The sequence below is a fragment of the Solanum verrucosum genome, unplaced genomic scaffold (genome assembly GCF_900185275.1).
Source record: "Solanum verrucosum unplaced genomic scaffold, falcon-dt-bn FXZP01000151.1, whole genome shotgun sequence".
Classification (NCBI taxonomy): Eukaryota; Viridiplantae; Streptophyta; class Magnoliopsida; order Solanales; family Solanaceae; genus Solanum; species Solanum verrucosum.
In genome coordinates, this window is record NW_026020202.1 from 228,483 (window position 1) to 244,791 (window position 16,309).

A 16,309-nucleotide genomic window follows, 5' to 3' on the forward strand; every position below is an offset into this window, starting at 1 on the left:
AGATTTCTATGTTTTGGTGTACGTGAATCTTCACAAATTTTAATCAAGTTTTCAGCTTCTACTAAATTTTTCTTTAATCATGTGTTTTGGTTTTGGTTGCTTCTATTGTCGTCTGCTTTTTTTTCTTGACTTCATTTTGAATTTTTCTCTTCTCCTTCTTGGTTTCTTAGTTTGAGTTTCATATGTCTTCGTTACTATGTAACATGACATTTTCTTACTGCATCTTCACATTCATGTCAGTACAATATTATGTCAGGTTGCCTTCTACTATATGAAGAGTGTTTGACAATATGCCTAAGAGCTTGTTTGGATTAGCTGCTGCTTTTAAGTCAAAATAACTTTTAACTAGTTTTATAATGTTTAAGTTTTGAATGTTTTTAATTGAGGGTATTATACTAATTTAACATTTAAGTTTGAGATTTTATGTTTATTAAGGTCATATAGATTTTAATTGAGGTTATTATAGTAATTTAATATTTAAGTTTGAGAGTTTATGCTTTTTTTAAAGTAACATAGATTTGATTGAGGGTATTGTAGTAATTTAATATTTAAGTTTGTGAATTTATGTTTTTAAAATGATATAGAACATAGATATAGATAGATAGAATATATATGATAATAAAATGACATAAATAGTCCCTTAACTATAATAGTAGGTCTAAAATGGTCCCTTAACTATCTATACACTTAGTGGATTTAGTCTTTTAACTATTTCAAAACTTATCAGTTTTTGTCCCTTAACTATACACTTACCGATTTTAGTCCCTTAACTATAAACTTATCAATTTTAGTCCTTTAAGTATTCAAAACCTGATAATCTTTGTCCATTTTTCTAATACAAATAGCTTAGGTTTATATTAACAGAATTCATGCCTTGAGAAATTAAATTCTTTAGCAATTTTTTCTGTTATTGCTCTCTCCCCGCTACTTTTTCTTCAAATTAACCTTATGCGAAGAACCTTAACCTCAACGATTTAAAATAAAATTCACGAGGAAAGAAAATATAAGTTATAATTTTTTTCAACATAGGATAAAATGAAGCATATTATTGCTACTAATGACTTGAATATGCTAAAACTTTATTAGAAAAAGAAAAAAATTATTACCCGTTAAATCCAAAGTTTGTACTCCAACGACTTTATTGAACGAAATTTGTTTAATTTTTCAGAAATTGAAATTTATAAAATGGTAGATTTGCAGTTATTCTATTCATTTTATTTCACGTAAAGAAATTTGAGTAAATTAAATAAAATCCGCATTGATTAGCATATTCAAGTGCTGATTCAAGTCATTAACAACAATTATATGCTTAATTTTGTTCCCCATTGAATAAAATTAGGACTTATATCTTCTTTCCTCGTTAATTTTATTTTGAATCGTTGACGTTATTGTTCTTTCATAAGATTAGTTTGAAGAAAGAAGGACGGGGATAGAGAAACAACTTATAAAATGAGTTAAAGATTTAATTTCATGAAGATTTCGGTTAATATAAACCTAAACTATTTGTATTAAAAAAATGGACAAAGACCAAATCGGATAAGTTTTTGAATACTTAAAAAACTAAAATCGATAAGTTTATAGTTAAGAGACTAAAACGGTAAATATATAGTTAAGAGACTAAAGTTAATAAGTTTTTGAATAGTTAAAGAACTAAATACATTAAATGTATAGTTAAGAGACCATTTTAGATCTATTGATATAGTTAAAGAAATATTTATGTCATTTTTTGTGAAATATACATAGATAGAATGATAGTGCGTTCAAATTTATAACGTTGGGTTATTGTGTTTAGTACAGAGGGAAGTGAAATAGGAAACTTTAATAGCGCAAGCAGTGGGAAGAGTATTTTTGCTGCCATGGTATCAATGGAGAAGAACCTTCTCCACCGAAAACAATCACTTTACCAATCTTTGGTATTTATTCATCTTCCTTCATTCTTCTCTACTCTAGTCTAGTCTACTTCCTCTTTTTTACTTTCAATTTTATCTTTTCATCAAAACAGGATGAGAATTTTGGGATTCAGAAGGAGGTTTACAGGGGTCAACAATACAGCCAAATATATTTTGCTAGGCTCCATTTGATGCGAACTCTCCTTTACTCTCTCATTCCCAATTGGAAACCCCATTTACCTGGTAATTACTTTTTTCTTTTCTTTTAGGGCTTCAATAACCTGATAAACTTCCCAATTCATGATTGTACTTCCCATCTTTATCACTTGTGTTTGATTAATCTCCATATTTTGGTGAATATTTCTGGTCATCTTTCTTCTGCTACTTATATTGGTTAGTTTTTTTAAAAAAACTACTATATTAAGAGTTCTGACGTTTGTATTTATGGACATTTCACTAACTTGTGTCCATTATTAAAGAATGAAAGAGTGCAAGTTGCTTACTACTCAACTGAACTATTTAGGTTTTTAGTTGCTATTGTTGGAATCATTTAGAGCTTACTTATTGGTGCTTAGAACGTTTACTCAAAATATTACATTTTTCCTTGTGTTTTATTTCCGTATCCTTGCAGTCTGTACTGTTCTGGGATTAGAGGAAGGCAAAGATTGCATTATAGTTGGGACACTCTACAAGCACATGAAGCTTAAACCTTCTATTCTGGATGAGTACTCTAAGGAGGTATAAGACGTTGATTTTCATAGCTAAAGTTTTATTTTAGAACCAGTCTTGTGGAGATATGTCCTGTTCTTGTGTGTTAACATATCCCTTCTTTAAGCGATTACTAATCAAACTTGGTTATACAGAGATCTGTTTCACCGCTTGTACAACGTCATAACTTTATGCACCTAGATGATAATTTAGTTCTGGAAGATGAGAGCGGAAGAGTCAAACTAAGTGGTTGTTTGCTGCCGTCTACATATGTAACAGGTGAGTAGCTTTAGCTCAATCCTGTCATGTGGCTGGACTGTTGTGCAACTGATTTTGGTTCTATAAATGAGGGCTTTATAGCTGATTATCTAATGCCATTTTTGGTTGGAGATGTTGTCACTGGTTGACGCTGCTTTTCTATAGGAGAAAGTTATTTGACTTATGAAATGAATTGCTTTTAGATATGTGAATCTTTCGTCGTAGGAAATATTATTGCATTGCATGGAAAAGAAACTAGTGCTGGTGAATTTTTGGTTGAAGATGTTCTAGAGGCTGGCCTACCACAACAAATAGAGCGGCCAATTCAACTAGGTATCAAGTACCTAACTTCTCTTTGTTTAGTTGTCTATGACATTATCCAGTGATATGTGCTTGTGTTCATTGAATACTGCATCCATATAGGCAATATTTTTTTTTTTCATTTTAGGTCTCTGATTGGCACGTCTGGGGTCATCATATAAGTTTCTGCCCAAAAAATCGAGCTAAAATTTCTTTAGTTTAGCCTACCCTTTTTCCTAGGATTGTTTTGATAAAAGCATGCTTTATTCTATGTGAACAATATGAATTTGAATCGTGGAAGTAGAGTAGATCCTGGCCAACACACTATGTAAGCTTAGCTGATAACCTAGGATGCAAAGTAGCCTCACTGCCTACTAAATACCTTGGCATGCCACTGGGTGCAATGAACAAGAGCTACTAAAGTGCCGGAAAGATGTAAAAAAAGCTGGCAAGGTGGAAGAGTCCGTATTTATCCGGGGGGGGGGGGGAGACTGACACTTGAAACTGAGTAATGGATGCCCTTCCCACATATATGATGAGTTTGTTCCCTATGCCAAGGAGCATTTAAAAGAAGTTTAATCAGCTGAGGAGAACTTTACTATGGTAAGGGAACAAGGTGAAGCAAAGGTACAATCTGGTAAAATGCCGATCTCGTAACTCTTCGCAAAAGCCAAGGAGATTTAGGTATAAAGAGACTCGGTCTACAAAATACTAGTCTATTACAGAAATGGTTACAGAGATTTTGCAATGAAGATATGACCCTATGGAGCAGCTTCATCTCACCAAAGTATGGGCTTCCAAACCACTGGATCACCAAGGGAGTTGCTCGAACGTTTGGCTTGTTCTGTGTGGAAAACCATCAGAAGATTGTGGCCTCTCTTCAATACCAACTTGACCTTCAAGGTTGGAGATGGTTGACAAGCTTCTGGAATGAGCAATGCATAAGTGAAGATAAGTTGTTGAATCTCTTCCCAGATATATACATCTTAAGCCTACAATAGAATGTCACTGTTTCTCAAGTGTGGAGTCCTCAAGGTTGGGACCTAATTTTTAGAAGGGCCTTAAGTGATTGGAAGGTTGGTAGAGTAGCAAGTTTGCTGTAGGTACTGAATGCTTTCTCAGGAATCTCCATTGGCCTTGACAAGCCAATTTGGAATTTGCACAACAAGAGGGTATGTATTCACTGTGAAAAGTGAAATCGTGCTACTGGGGAATGAATAACAATCAATCACTGACAGTAGTTTGGTCTTGGAAGGTAAAAATTCCTCTCAAAGTCTCTTGTTTCACATGGCCGGTGATCAGAAGAGCCCGTTTCACCAGTGAAGTGTTGCAAAGAAAAGGTTTACAGATTTGCTCAAGGTGTTTTATGTGTGGACAAGAGACAAATGTCAATGACCATCAATTCTTGCACTGCAAAACAGATGTAAATCTGTGGAACATGTTCTTGTGTATACTAGGGTGACTTGGGTAATGCCCAAGGCTACTTTTGAAGTGCTAAACAACTGGAAATGAATTGGAAGAAGAGGGGCCGAGGAAGACCAGAGGAAGAGTGTTCCAGCTTGCATCTAGTGGACACTATGAGTTTTTTGTGTGAATATATGGTTTACCTTTTTCTCAAAAAAATAAATTTCTGTCCAATTTTTTCAAGTTAAGTTTATTTTATTGTGAAAGTCTCTAATATCTTGTTTTATGTCGACTTCCTTCAAGGCGCCCTTACTACTCAGTCACCTCTCTCTGTAATGGTAACTACAGCATGCGTTGCTGGCTCAACTATAATGAATATATCTGTTTCTAAGACAGCATCAATAAACAGAGTGTCTTGAATTTCTTTTTGTTAATGTCTCATCTATTTATGGGTTCATTTCTGATTTTCATCAGCCTGTCCAGGTTAATTTTGAAGCTCAGTAATTGCATAATCAATTGTATATGATTTTTTTTTCATAACTAAAAGGTTGGTAGACTCAAGAAAAGTGTCAAATTCTTTGATGCAGCCTTCAACTTGGGGAAAAACAATTTTTTTCATTTCCTTTTTTTTTTTCCTGGAACATAACCAGACATCTTCTGTTGGATTTGATAGGTGAAGATAAATATGTGGTTTTCATCTCTGGTTTGAGTGTTGGGAGAAGCTCTTCTAATCCTCTCCAATTTCAACTTTTAGTTGATCACATTACTGGACATTTAGGAGATGAGAAGGTTCAATAGTATTCTATGCTTTACTTTCTACTAATAAGTATTGGATACATGATAATCTAACTAATATTATGCTATCCTGTAAACGTACCACTCGAAAAGGAACAAACTATTGCAGCTCAAATAGTTCAAGTTGTTATTGCTGGAAACTCTGTTGAAGTTCCTCATGGACTTCTCAATGGACAGGTATGTTTACTTTTGTGCTTGTAGCAAACTTCTGACTTTCCATCTCTTATTTTTCCATTTTCTTTTCCCTGTATACCTCAGAGAAATGCTACCTCTCATTATAGAGGAGGAATTTTTGCATTCACATGCCAGAATTACTAACATTACTCCCTGTCTTTAAACTTGTTGATAAAAGCAGGCAATTTGCTGTTCCAGATGTAGAATAAATACCAAGAAGCATATTTGAGCAATTGCTCGTTTTAATGCGTCAAATGCTCTCTGATTATAAGTGCTACATTAATTTGTATGGCTTTTGCTCATTAGAAAATGGAAAAAATGAAGGCAACAAGAAATAACACTAGTAACTGGTTGGTGCTAAGACTTGTTGTTGTTGTCGCACTTGCATTAGATCCAGCTTTCTCTAGTCTTTTCAGTTTAGTTAGAGACCTCTATGTCAATGTAGGGTTAAGTGAGATTTAGTCATTTAGAGAAACTATACTATAGAGAACCCTAATTTACTTAAAGACAAATACTTTAATTTTAATAAATTGGTCATAAACGGACCAAAATGGTTCCAGAGGATCCTTACTGATGATAAGGGAACTCCCTTTCCTCCCTTGACAACAGCCTGAGAAGATTGTTAACCTCTTTAACCTCTCAGTCTGACAGGTTTCTCCTAACAGATACCTAAACTCTATATTCGATAGAACTTTCCTTCATCTCCTTTGCCGGCAAGAAATTCTAACAGACTCAAAACCATCACATAATGGTATTTGTTGGTGCAATCTTTGATTCTGTATCGGATATTGCTATAGAACTTCTCCAACACTTCCATAATGCTTTTTAAAAGAGCTACCTTACATGGTATAGTAAACTCGTTCATATCCAATCTTCTTGATGAGTGCCATTTTTCCCTGTGATAACTCTTTTCAATAATTCTTGCTCTTCCACGTCTAACCTCCGAATCCATTTACCTAGCAAGGCCTTGTTGAACGCCCTCAACTCCTTGAAGGGGGGGGGGGAGGGATAATAAGCAATAAAAATTTACCCTATTTGGTCTAAGTAGGCTGACTATATACTGAGGTTCAAGAACTGCAAAAGATACTGGTTATTTATTCAAATTAAGCAAGTATAAAAGTTATCATTAAATTAAAAGTCGATCATTAGAAGGAAAATTTTGGGGGCTCTCTAGAAATTTGCCCATCGGAACCCTAATATTTGCCTACGAGTCACACTGGAAGGCGCCATGGCTGCCTCTTCCGGTGGAGAACCATCACCAGCACCCATAATACCCTCATACTTGAACTTGTTAACCCCATAAATCTCTAAACCTATAAACCCTATTCCCATCAAGGATATAACGTATGTACATGGTGAACCAATAGTTATATGGGAATAAAAAGAAGTGGACAACATGATTATACAAGCAATTTGCATTTTGCTGTCATAGGAAAATTCTCCTACGGGTGGCCTGAACTAGAGGAATTTGTAAAATTGTGCCTCTTCAATGCGAGATGAAGGCAGAAAGCAATATTAGCTTTTTAAGAGATAGGCATATACTTGCTCGACTCACCACCATGGAGGATTACTTACATGTAATGTCAAAACAACTTGGGTAGTTTTCTAGTGACATGGCTCAGTTGGTTTTCGCTTGATCACCATTAACATTACCATCATGTAGTTTTCACTCGATCACCAACAATGAACACACCCTTTAGTTTTCACTTGATCACCCAAAAGAACCCACACAACTCACTCTCTTTTTTTTCTCACTTCTTACTTCACTACACTGTTATCACCTCTTGAATTTTCTGACTGTTAGTCCTCATTAATTCTACCGGATTCTTGTTCTGGAAATCAGTCTTACTTTTTTTGAAACTTGGTAACTTGGAAATCAGTCTTTGACTTGCTTGATTACTCTTGGAGATTCTGTATGATCCTCGTCCTTGATTGCAGTCCAGCATCATTCCAATCTTGAGCGACTTTTTGACGTTGTACTCAAGCCTGAATGTAGTCTTTGTTCAACCTTGATTTGGAAAAAAGGGTCTCCTTTGGAGTGCTCATAGACAGCCTCCATTGAGAAAAAGGAAGCCTTGAAGTGAAAATTTCCCCCTTTTTCATTTCCTATAATTAAGTCCTATCCGTGGTTGCCATATTCAGAGGATATTTCTTCCTTGAGCCACGGCTTCTCAAATCTTCCTTCTACAGGAGTGATTTTTTCTTTTTTGAATCTTGGCAGCGTCATCTTCCCCCTTTTAGAAGTCTTTGCCTTTCACATGTCCATCTCCCTTGGACAAACAAGGCTCAGATTTTTGTACATCTTGAATTTCTTGCACCATATCTTCATTGTATATTTTTGTGCCTTCGTCCAAAGAACAACTTCATTAATGACTGCACATTGTTATTCAAATATATTTGTCATCATAAAATGCTAGGGTTAACAAATATTACAGTGACATAGTTAAAAATGTCCAATAATAGTTACTTTTTCAGAATACAAAATTAGGTCTTGCTTCTATTATTGTTATTAACTTAGCTGCTTTTGGATCTTGAATTTCTTAAACCTTTGATGGTCGTGCAAAATGAGTTGATACTTAATAGTATTTAATCAGTACAGGATCATTTCGTGGACTCATGTCTTCGGTTCATTAGATTTTTTCTCTGGTCTTCCCCTAAAAAATGATAAAAGGAAATTCTTTTTCCATGTGCTGCAAATTCTTATAATTGATTTTCCTCGGAACTGCAAATGACTAGTTTCCTAGTCTCCATCAAGACACTAACAAAAGTTGATTGTGTCGCAGAATTTGGGGTCAAAGGACCAGTCCAGATTGTTTGAGCCAATTAAAGAGCTTGATATTTTGTTAACTCAGGTATTCTTATCCTAAATTGGAACCAACATACTAGTGCAAATTGTACAATATGGGTTAAGAAAATGATTTTCTCCTTTTCCAGATTGCAGCAAGTATACCTTTGGATATCATGCCAGGGTCCAGTGATCCAGCAAATTTCTCCCTGCCACAGCAGGTCTTCCTTGCTTAGCACAGTTTTAATACTTCCAGTCAGAGCTTTTCCTTAATTCATTTTCTTTAGATTTTCAGAGGTTTAATTGGTTATCAGTGATCATCTGTTAAATTTCAGCCTCTCCACAGATGTCTTTTCCCTGGATCATCAGCTTATAACACTTTCAGATCTTGCACGAATCCACATTGTTTTGAACTTGACAACATCAGGTAAGATTCAATAGTTGATTAGTTATTAGTTAAAGAAATGTATTCATTGTTTGCATGGTTACTGCATGATCATCAGGTTCCTAGGTACATCTGGTCAAAATATTGATGATCTTGGCAAGTATTCGGAGGCAAACAACAATATTGACTTTATGGAGAGAACATTGAGGTGGAGACACCTAGCACCAACAGCACCAAATACCCTTGGTCAAAACCTTTTGCCTTGCTACACTTGGAAGTTCTTATGATTGTGGTTTCCTTGCCTAAAGTTTTCTACTCTGCCCAGTTTATTCTTTGATTTTACAAATTCATGCTTTTAGATTGCAAATTGAGTTGGTGACACAAAATATATGTTCTTGGAATAGGAAGAGCTAAAAAATGACTATTTTTGTTCTTTGAAGAGTTTGCAATTCAATTTGATTGCATATATTTCTTCCAACTGAGTTGGTATATTCATCCATTACATTTCCAGGTTGCTATCCCTTCACTGATAGGGATCCTTTCTATGTCGAAACATGTCCTCATGTTTATTTTGTTGGCAATCAGGATAAATATGAATCTCGCTTGATAAAAGGTATGTTTTAAATTTTTGATTTGTTCAAGTTTCTGGAGAATGTGTGTGATCATACTACTATCTGCAGGATCAGAAGGGCAGATGGTAATGCTTATTTGCATTCCTAGATTTGCAGAGACTGGAGTTGCAGTGGTGGTAAGCTTCTACTGTTTTAATCAGTTGTCTCCTCAGCATGTTTAAATTAGCATAAGCTTATCAATTATATAGCCTCTTCTAACTTTTCGTGCAATGAAGAGAACTACAGAAAGAAGTTCTCTTCTGAGACAGATATCAACATTTTCTGCATAATGGATGTGTCTCTCTATTAAACATGAATTGGGTGCTTAATAAATTCTAGCTTTCCAATATATTTCCTGTGAAGGGGGAGTGTTATGGTGCTAATTGATATGCACTTGCTAATTTGCATAGTTTTTTCCGGAATTGTTGTTTAACGGATATTTATCATTTTAAGTTAATTTAACCTAAATTGCTCGGACTCGGGTGCGGGTGTCCGATACGGTTGCGTATCCTCTATGATCTAAATTTTAAGATTACGCTTGTATGTCGAGCTGGGGGACAAAGGTGGGGATAAGAAATTGTATAGGCTCGCAAAAGCAAGAGAGAGGAAGGCTCGTGAAGTGTATCAAGGATGAGGAAGACAAAGTATTGGTGGATGAGATCTCCATCAAGCAAAGATACTTTCACAAACTTTTAAATGAAAAAGGGGGCGAGACATTGTGTTGGGTGATTTGGCGCACTCTGAAAGACTTCGGGACTTTGGGTACTGTAGGTGTTTTAGGACCGAGGAGGTTATACGTGCTATTAGTAGGATGAGCAGGGGAAGAGCGACCGGACCCGATGAGATTCCGGTGGATTTTTGGAAGAGCGCGGACAAGGCAGGTATAGAGTGGTTAACTGGGCTGTTTAATGTTATTTTTAAGACAACAAAGATGCCTGATAAATGGAGGTGGAGTACAATGGTGCCGTTGTATAAAAACAAGGCTGATATCCAGAACTGTAACAACTACAGGGGTATCAAATTGCCAAGCCATACTATGAAGATTTGGGAGAGAGTGGTGGAGATGAGGGTGAGAAGAGGGGTGTCCATTTCTGAGAATTAGTTTGGATTCATGCCGGGACGATCGACTACCGAAGCCATTCATCTTATGCGAAGACTGGTAGAAAAGTATAGAGAAAGGAAGAGAGACCTACATATGGTGTTCGTTGACCTTGAAAAGGCCTATGACAAAGTACCAAGGAATGTCCTCTGGAGGTGCTTGGAGGCTAAAGGTGTCCCGATGATTTATATTAGGGCGATAAAGGACATGTACGGTGGAGCCAAGACTTGGGTTAGAACGGTTGGAGGTGACTCGGAACATTTCCCAGTTGAGATGGGGCTGCACCAAGGATCAGTCCTTAGCCCTTTTCTATTTGCTTTGGTGATGGATGAGTTGACGCGGTCTATTCAGGAGAAGGTCCCATGGTGTATGTTATTTGTAGATGACATAGTACTGATTGATGAGACGCGGGACAGAGTTAATGCGAGGTTGGAGGTGTGGAGACAAACGCTGGAGTCCAAAGGGTTCAGGTTGAGTAGGACCAAAACAGAATATTTGGGGTGCAAATTCAGTGATGCGTTGGATGAGGCAGATGTGGTAGTGAGACTTGCCACACAGATCATTCCTAAGAAAGAAAGTTTTAAGTATCTTGGGTCTGTAATCCAAGGAAGTGGCGACATCGACGATGATGTCACACATCGCATTGGGGTTGCTTGGATGAAATGGAGGCTTGCCTCTAGAGTCTTGTGTGATAAGAAAATTCCACCTAGACTTAAAGGTAAGTTCTACAAAGTGGTAGTTAGACCGGCCTTGTTGTATGGAGCGGAGTGTTGGCCAGTCAAGAACTCACATGTTCAAAAAATGCATGTTGCGGAGATGAGGATATTGAGATGGATGTGTGGGCACACTAGGAGCGATAAGATTAGGAATGAGGGTATCCGGGAGAAGGTGGGAGTGGCCTCTGTGGTGGACAAGCTGAGGGAAGCGAGACTGAGATGGTTTGGACATGTGAAGAGACGGTGCGCAGACGCTCCAGTGAGGAGGTGTGAGGGGCTGGTTGTAGAGGGTACGCGGAGGGGTAGAGGTAGGCCTAAGAAGTATTGGGGAGAGGTGATTAGACAGGACTTGGCTCAGCTTCACATTACCGAAGACATGACTCTAGATAGGAAGGAGTGGAGGTCGCGTATTAAGGTCGAAGGCTAGTAGGGTTAGCGTGCTGTCTTTCCTTGCGAGGGTATGGGTTGTTAGCGTTTGTAGTAGTCCTAGCCTTGCACTTGCAGTTCTTGTCTGTGATACCTATAGCCTTATGTTGTTTACTGCGTTTCACTTCTCACATTATTTTATTGATGTTATTGTCTCCTTTGTTGATTATATACTATCTTTCTTATTGGATGTTATGTTTTATACACTGTTTTCCTCTCCTTTTACTTGGATTTGATGTACTTGAGCTGAGGGTCTTTCGGAAACAGCCTCTCTACCTCCACGAGGTAGTGGCAAGGTCTGTGTACACTCTACACTCTACCCTCTCCAGACCCCACCTAGTGGGATTTCACTGGGTATGTTGTTGTTGTTGTTGTTGGTGATACGTATCCATGTATGGATATGAGTTCAAGGATTCGGACACACTCATCTTTTGTGGGGAAGAAGACGAACAACTCAGATATAGAGTAATATTGGTCTTGTTTGAAGGAATCTCTGGGTTGCATATTAATTGGAGAAAGAGTTTTCTTTATCCCATTAATGAAGTACATAACATGGAGGCACTAAACATAATCCTAGGTGGACAAGTTGGGGCTCTCCCAACTACATACCTTGGGATGCCATTGGGTGCTAAATCAATGTCTAAAGAGATCTGGAGCAGTGTAATGGAAAAGTGTGAGAAGAAACTGGCTAGATGGAAGGGGCAATACTTGTCTCTCGGAGGAAGAGTTGCTCTAATTAACTGAGTCCTAGATGCTATGCCTACTTACATGATGTCTCTATTTCCCATTCCAGTAGGGGTCACAGACAGATTGGACAGAATCAGAAGGAAGTTCCTATGGCAGGGAAACAAGGACAAGAAAGGTTACAATTTGGTAAAGTGGAATGATCGTATAATAGAAAAAAGGTATGGGGGTTTGGGTATTAAAAATCTGCAGAATCATAGCAAGGCCCTCAGAATGAAATGGTTGCGGAAATATGCTAACGACAAACATCCGTTATGGAGAAAAGTCATCAAAGCCAAGTATGAAGAAGAAAGTAGGTGGATGACAAAGGAAGTATTTTCCCCATAAGGAGTGAATCTGTGGAGATCTATAAGGGCCTTGTGGGATGATTTCAAGATCAAAACCAAGGTTAAGGTTAGAAATGGGGAAAAGACAAGCTTCTGGGGAGATGACTGGCATGAGATGGGGATTCTGAGGAATATCTACCCAGATATCCACAACTTAATGTTAAATCAGCAAAGAACAATTGCAGGAATGTGGACACCTGATGGGTGGGAAATCAGTTTCAGAAGACAAGTAAATGACTGGGAAATCACAAGAGTTGCAGATTTCCTTAACACTATTGGCCAGTTTAAAGGAACACAAGAAGGGGAAGATGAGCTTTGGTGGCAGGGCAGTGACAGAGGAACCTTCAGGGTAGGCAAAGCATACAGATGGTTGAATAGTCACAATCAACAGAATGTCAACTGGCCCTGGAAAACTATATGGAAAGTGAATATACCCTACAAGGTATCATTTTTTATTTGGCTCCTATCTAAGGAAGCTGTCCTTACACAATACAATCTGATGAAAAAGGGGATAATTTTATGTCCGAGATGCCTTTTTTGCGGAGAACAAGCAGAAACTGTTCGGCATTTGTTCCTTCACTGCAAGATCACATGTCAGCTTTGGAGGCTATTCATAAACCTTAAAGGTTTCTCCTGGACTATGCCAGGAAAGGTTACAGAGGCCCTTCAAAGTTGGGAAGAAGCTGGGGTTCTGGCAAGAAGCAAAAGTAGGTGGAGAATCATACCAGCCAGCATATGGTGGACAATCTGGAAGGAGAGAAATTCTAGGTGTTTTTTTTTGAGAAAGGTAACTTGTATTATAAACAAAGAATACATGAGGAGTATTCTAGTAATACTTACATCCAAAAGTTGCTAAAAGAAAAGAACTCCTATGGAGGTCATAAGAACTCTAAAATACTAGTAATATCCTCTGCATCTTGAGGATATTCATGTTTACACCAAAAAAAGAAAAGAGCCATGCAATTCAACTTCAAATTCTAGGTGTTTTGAGAACATAGAAAATAGTATAGAGCAGATCAAATTGAATTGTATCTTGATTCTATGTTTTTGGTGTAATCAGATTCGGTCTAATGATCCTGTATCTATTATTGATGTGTTAGATTCATTATAGACATGGGATCATAGGATCTGGATTTACTTGTAAATATGGCCCTAGTACAGCCCATGTACTGATCTGTTTCTATAATAGACACAAAGTTACCAGTTTCAAAAAAAATAAAAAATATAATTCAAATATCTTGAAATAGAGTTATAAAACCTAAATTATGAGATACTATGTGGAAGATTGAGGAGAAATTATTGATCAAGAGGCCACTTCTGGAAGGAGATAAAAGGAAAGGGAGTGACAACAGAAGTTTATGTATACAAGGTCTTCCATTTTCTTCAATGTCACCTTAGTTTTTGTTTTGATTACAGAAATCATTGAATCTATCTAGAATTTTTACCTCAAATTTGGTCAAAGTACCCAAAACGGTTGACCAGATCGGGTATGAATCCCACACCCACACCCTCACCCTTGTTGTGTCGACATAGGTGCGACACCAAAAGTAAAGAGTCCGAGCAACTTAGAGTTTAACCCTTAGCTAGTTCTCTTAAAGCTTTTTGAATTGTTAATCTCAAGGACAAGCGAGCTATACTTTAAAGTTCCCCACATTTTCTACATCAAGTTTCTTATATAGTTATAATGGATGACTATATCATGTGTTTGTTGTGCACACTTAGAAATGGATATGTCAAGTTCTTCTTCTGTTACCATAGTCTTACTCTTCCCTGTTGTCCATACTTTAAAGACTTGTCTTCTTGACAAACACCACTGGTAGACTTACCTGAAGATACAAGAACAAACTCCCAAGTACTACTAGAGTGTAAGACAAACATCTCCTCAATCATAGCCTGTCACCAACCTGGATGAGAAAGAGCTTCACTTGTACTCGTAGGGATAGAAACAAATGATAGTGATGATACAATCGATGATAGCTTAGACAATATCAATGATAACATAGAAAAGTATAGATAGGATTAGGGTTACGAGTAGAACAAAAACCTTTTCGAGTGGCAATAGGAGGACTCGCTGGAGACAAGTCTGCAATAGGGAAAGAATCTAGTCGTCTGTGAATTGTCTTGAACGGTTGATGAGTGCAGACGATGATAAGTCAAGAGTGGTGGAGGTGGAGCTGTGGGAGATAGAGTGGAAAGATAAACAATGACAAAATATCTAGAAGATGGAATGGATAAAACCTTAGAATGCCAAGTTTCTTAGTTGAGGAGAGTGTAAAGTAGGTAATAGGTTTGACTTTCAAAGGAGGTAATATTAGTGGACATAAGGTACCGTTTGACATCGGTTGAGTAGCACCGATATCTCTTCTGTTATCAGTGAATTCAGTCCGAGCAACATGAGCATTCTGGAAGGTTGACCATGTAAATAATAGCTCACTTCAAAAGTATTGCCCAATTTGTTACAATAGCTACATCTTGACCAACTTTTCCAAGAATGATATCCATTCGAATTTCCTGTCTGAGACACTTGAACAAAAGAGTTGGTTGATGTCACTGTATGACGGGATGAAATAGGTGGTTCAACAAGCCGTAATAATTGAGAAAATAATCCACAGTAGGGACAATAAGGCTAGCCAAAATTTGGTTCGCACCTAGTTAAGTTAATATGGAAGCCTGGAAAGTATCAAAAGAAAAAACGTCTTACGACGTTACCCCAATTGCTTTGTCAATATTTGTAGTAGCAGGCATCAACTCATTGAACTCTTCCATCACTACCTGAACTTGTCTAAGACAGGTGAACATCTCCAAATCCTATTTTTTAACGTTAGTCAACTAAGAAATCACATTATAAAAATGAGACATTTGTGTATAACCCACGAGCCTTTTTCAAATTAAAAAGCAAGTTCGGAATGGACCAAACTGAGGCATCAACTCCGAATCAATAGATTTCCACAATAGGCTACACAATTGAGCATCAATCTTTTTAAATTCTCCCTTATCCTTTTCATTAATATCCTTAGCCTGCTTAATTAAGTGACTTTGGACACCTTTCCCCTTGCCCCATAATTGAATAGACTAAGACCAAGATAAATAGTTTGCACTACCTATCAAAGGTTTTGTGGTAGTAATAGAATAGTTCAGGATTCTGAACTATTTTTTTTTTAATTCTCAAAAAAAAGTATAGTTCAGGATTTTGGAAACCATAATTTTAGCACAAAAAGTATTTATTCTGAGAGACAAGATGATGAGTCAAAGCAAAACCTAATTAAATACCAAATATATGATAAAGTAGATGTTACCAGGGTGATATAATGTCAAACAATATAGTAAAATCTGCTCTGAGTCGTAAACCTGAATATTAGCTTTTTGTAAAGCCAGATTTTGTCTGGAAATTGAAGATGGTCACTGGAGGGTTGTGTTTTGGTGGTTGGAATGAGGAGGTACTTAGTTAGGTAGCCTTAGAATGACCTGGTGACACCACAACAGAAAGAAGTTTGTCAGAAATTTGACCAGAAAAGCTCACACATGTTGGCATATGGAGTTAACGCGCTGGCTAGAAAATTCGTTTTGACTACGCATGAGGGTGCGTGTAAGGTTTGCTTCTAGAGAGGCTGACTGAGGTTTGCTCACTGAAGAGTTGGGAATTCTATGATGATGTTGGTTTTCGAACCACACTGAAAGAGAAGGTGGTG

General features: G+C 37.2%; 1 protein-coding gene across 1 annotated transcript in view; it reads left to right on the forward strand.

The window, feature by feature from the left end:
* The window catches only part of LOC125830086 (DNA polymerase delta small subunit), a 39,566-nt gene that overhangs the window by 19,629 nt on the left and 3,628 nt on the right, over positions 1-16,309 (forward strand). The window contains exons 3-15 of the mRNA XM_049509307.1: positions 1,793-1,913; positions 2,003-2,132; positions 2,521-2,627; positions 2,753-2,876; positions 3,081-3,188; positions 5,233-5,348; positions 5,448-5,531; positions 8,312-8,380; positions 8,463-8,534; positions 8,649-8,740; positions 8,817-8,944; positions 9,210-9,311; positions 9,379-9,446. Coding sequence (XP_049365264.1) covers positions 1,793-1,913; positions 2,003-2,132; positions 2,521-2,627; positions 2,753-2,876; positions 3,081-3,188; positions 5,233-5,348; positions 5,448-5,531; positions 8,312-8,380; positions 8,463-8,534; positions 8,649-8,740; positions 8,817-8,944; positions 9,210-9,311; positions 9,379-9,446 — 1,321 coding nt within the window. The remainder of the gene's footprint in view (positions 1-1,792; positions 1,914-2,002; positions 2,133-2,520; positions 2,628-2,752; positions 2,877-3,080; positions 3,189-5,232; positions 5,349-5,447; positions 5,532-8,311; positions 8,381-8,462; positions 8,535-8,648; positions 8,741-8,816; positions 8,945-9,209; positions 9,312-9,378; positions 9,447-16,309) is intronic.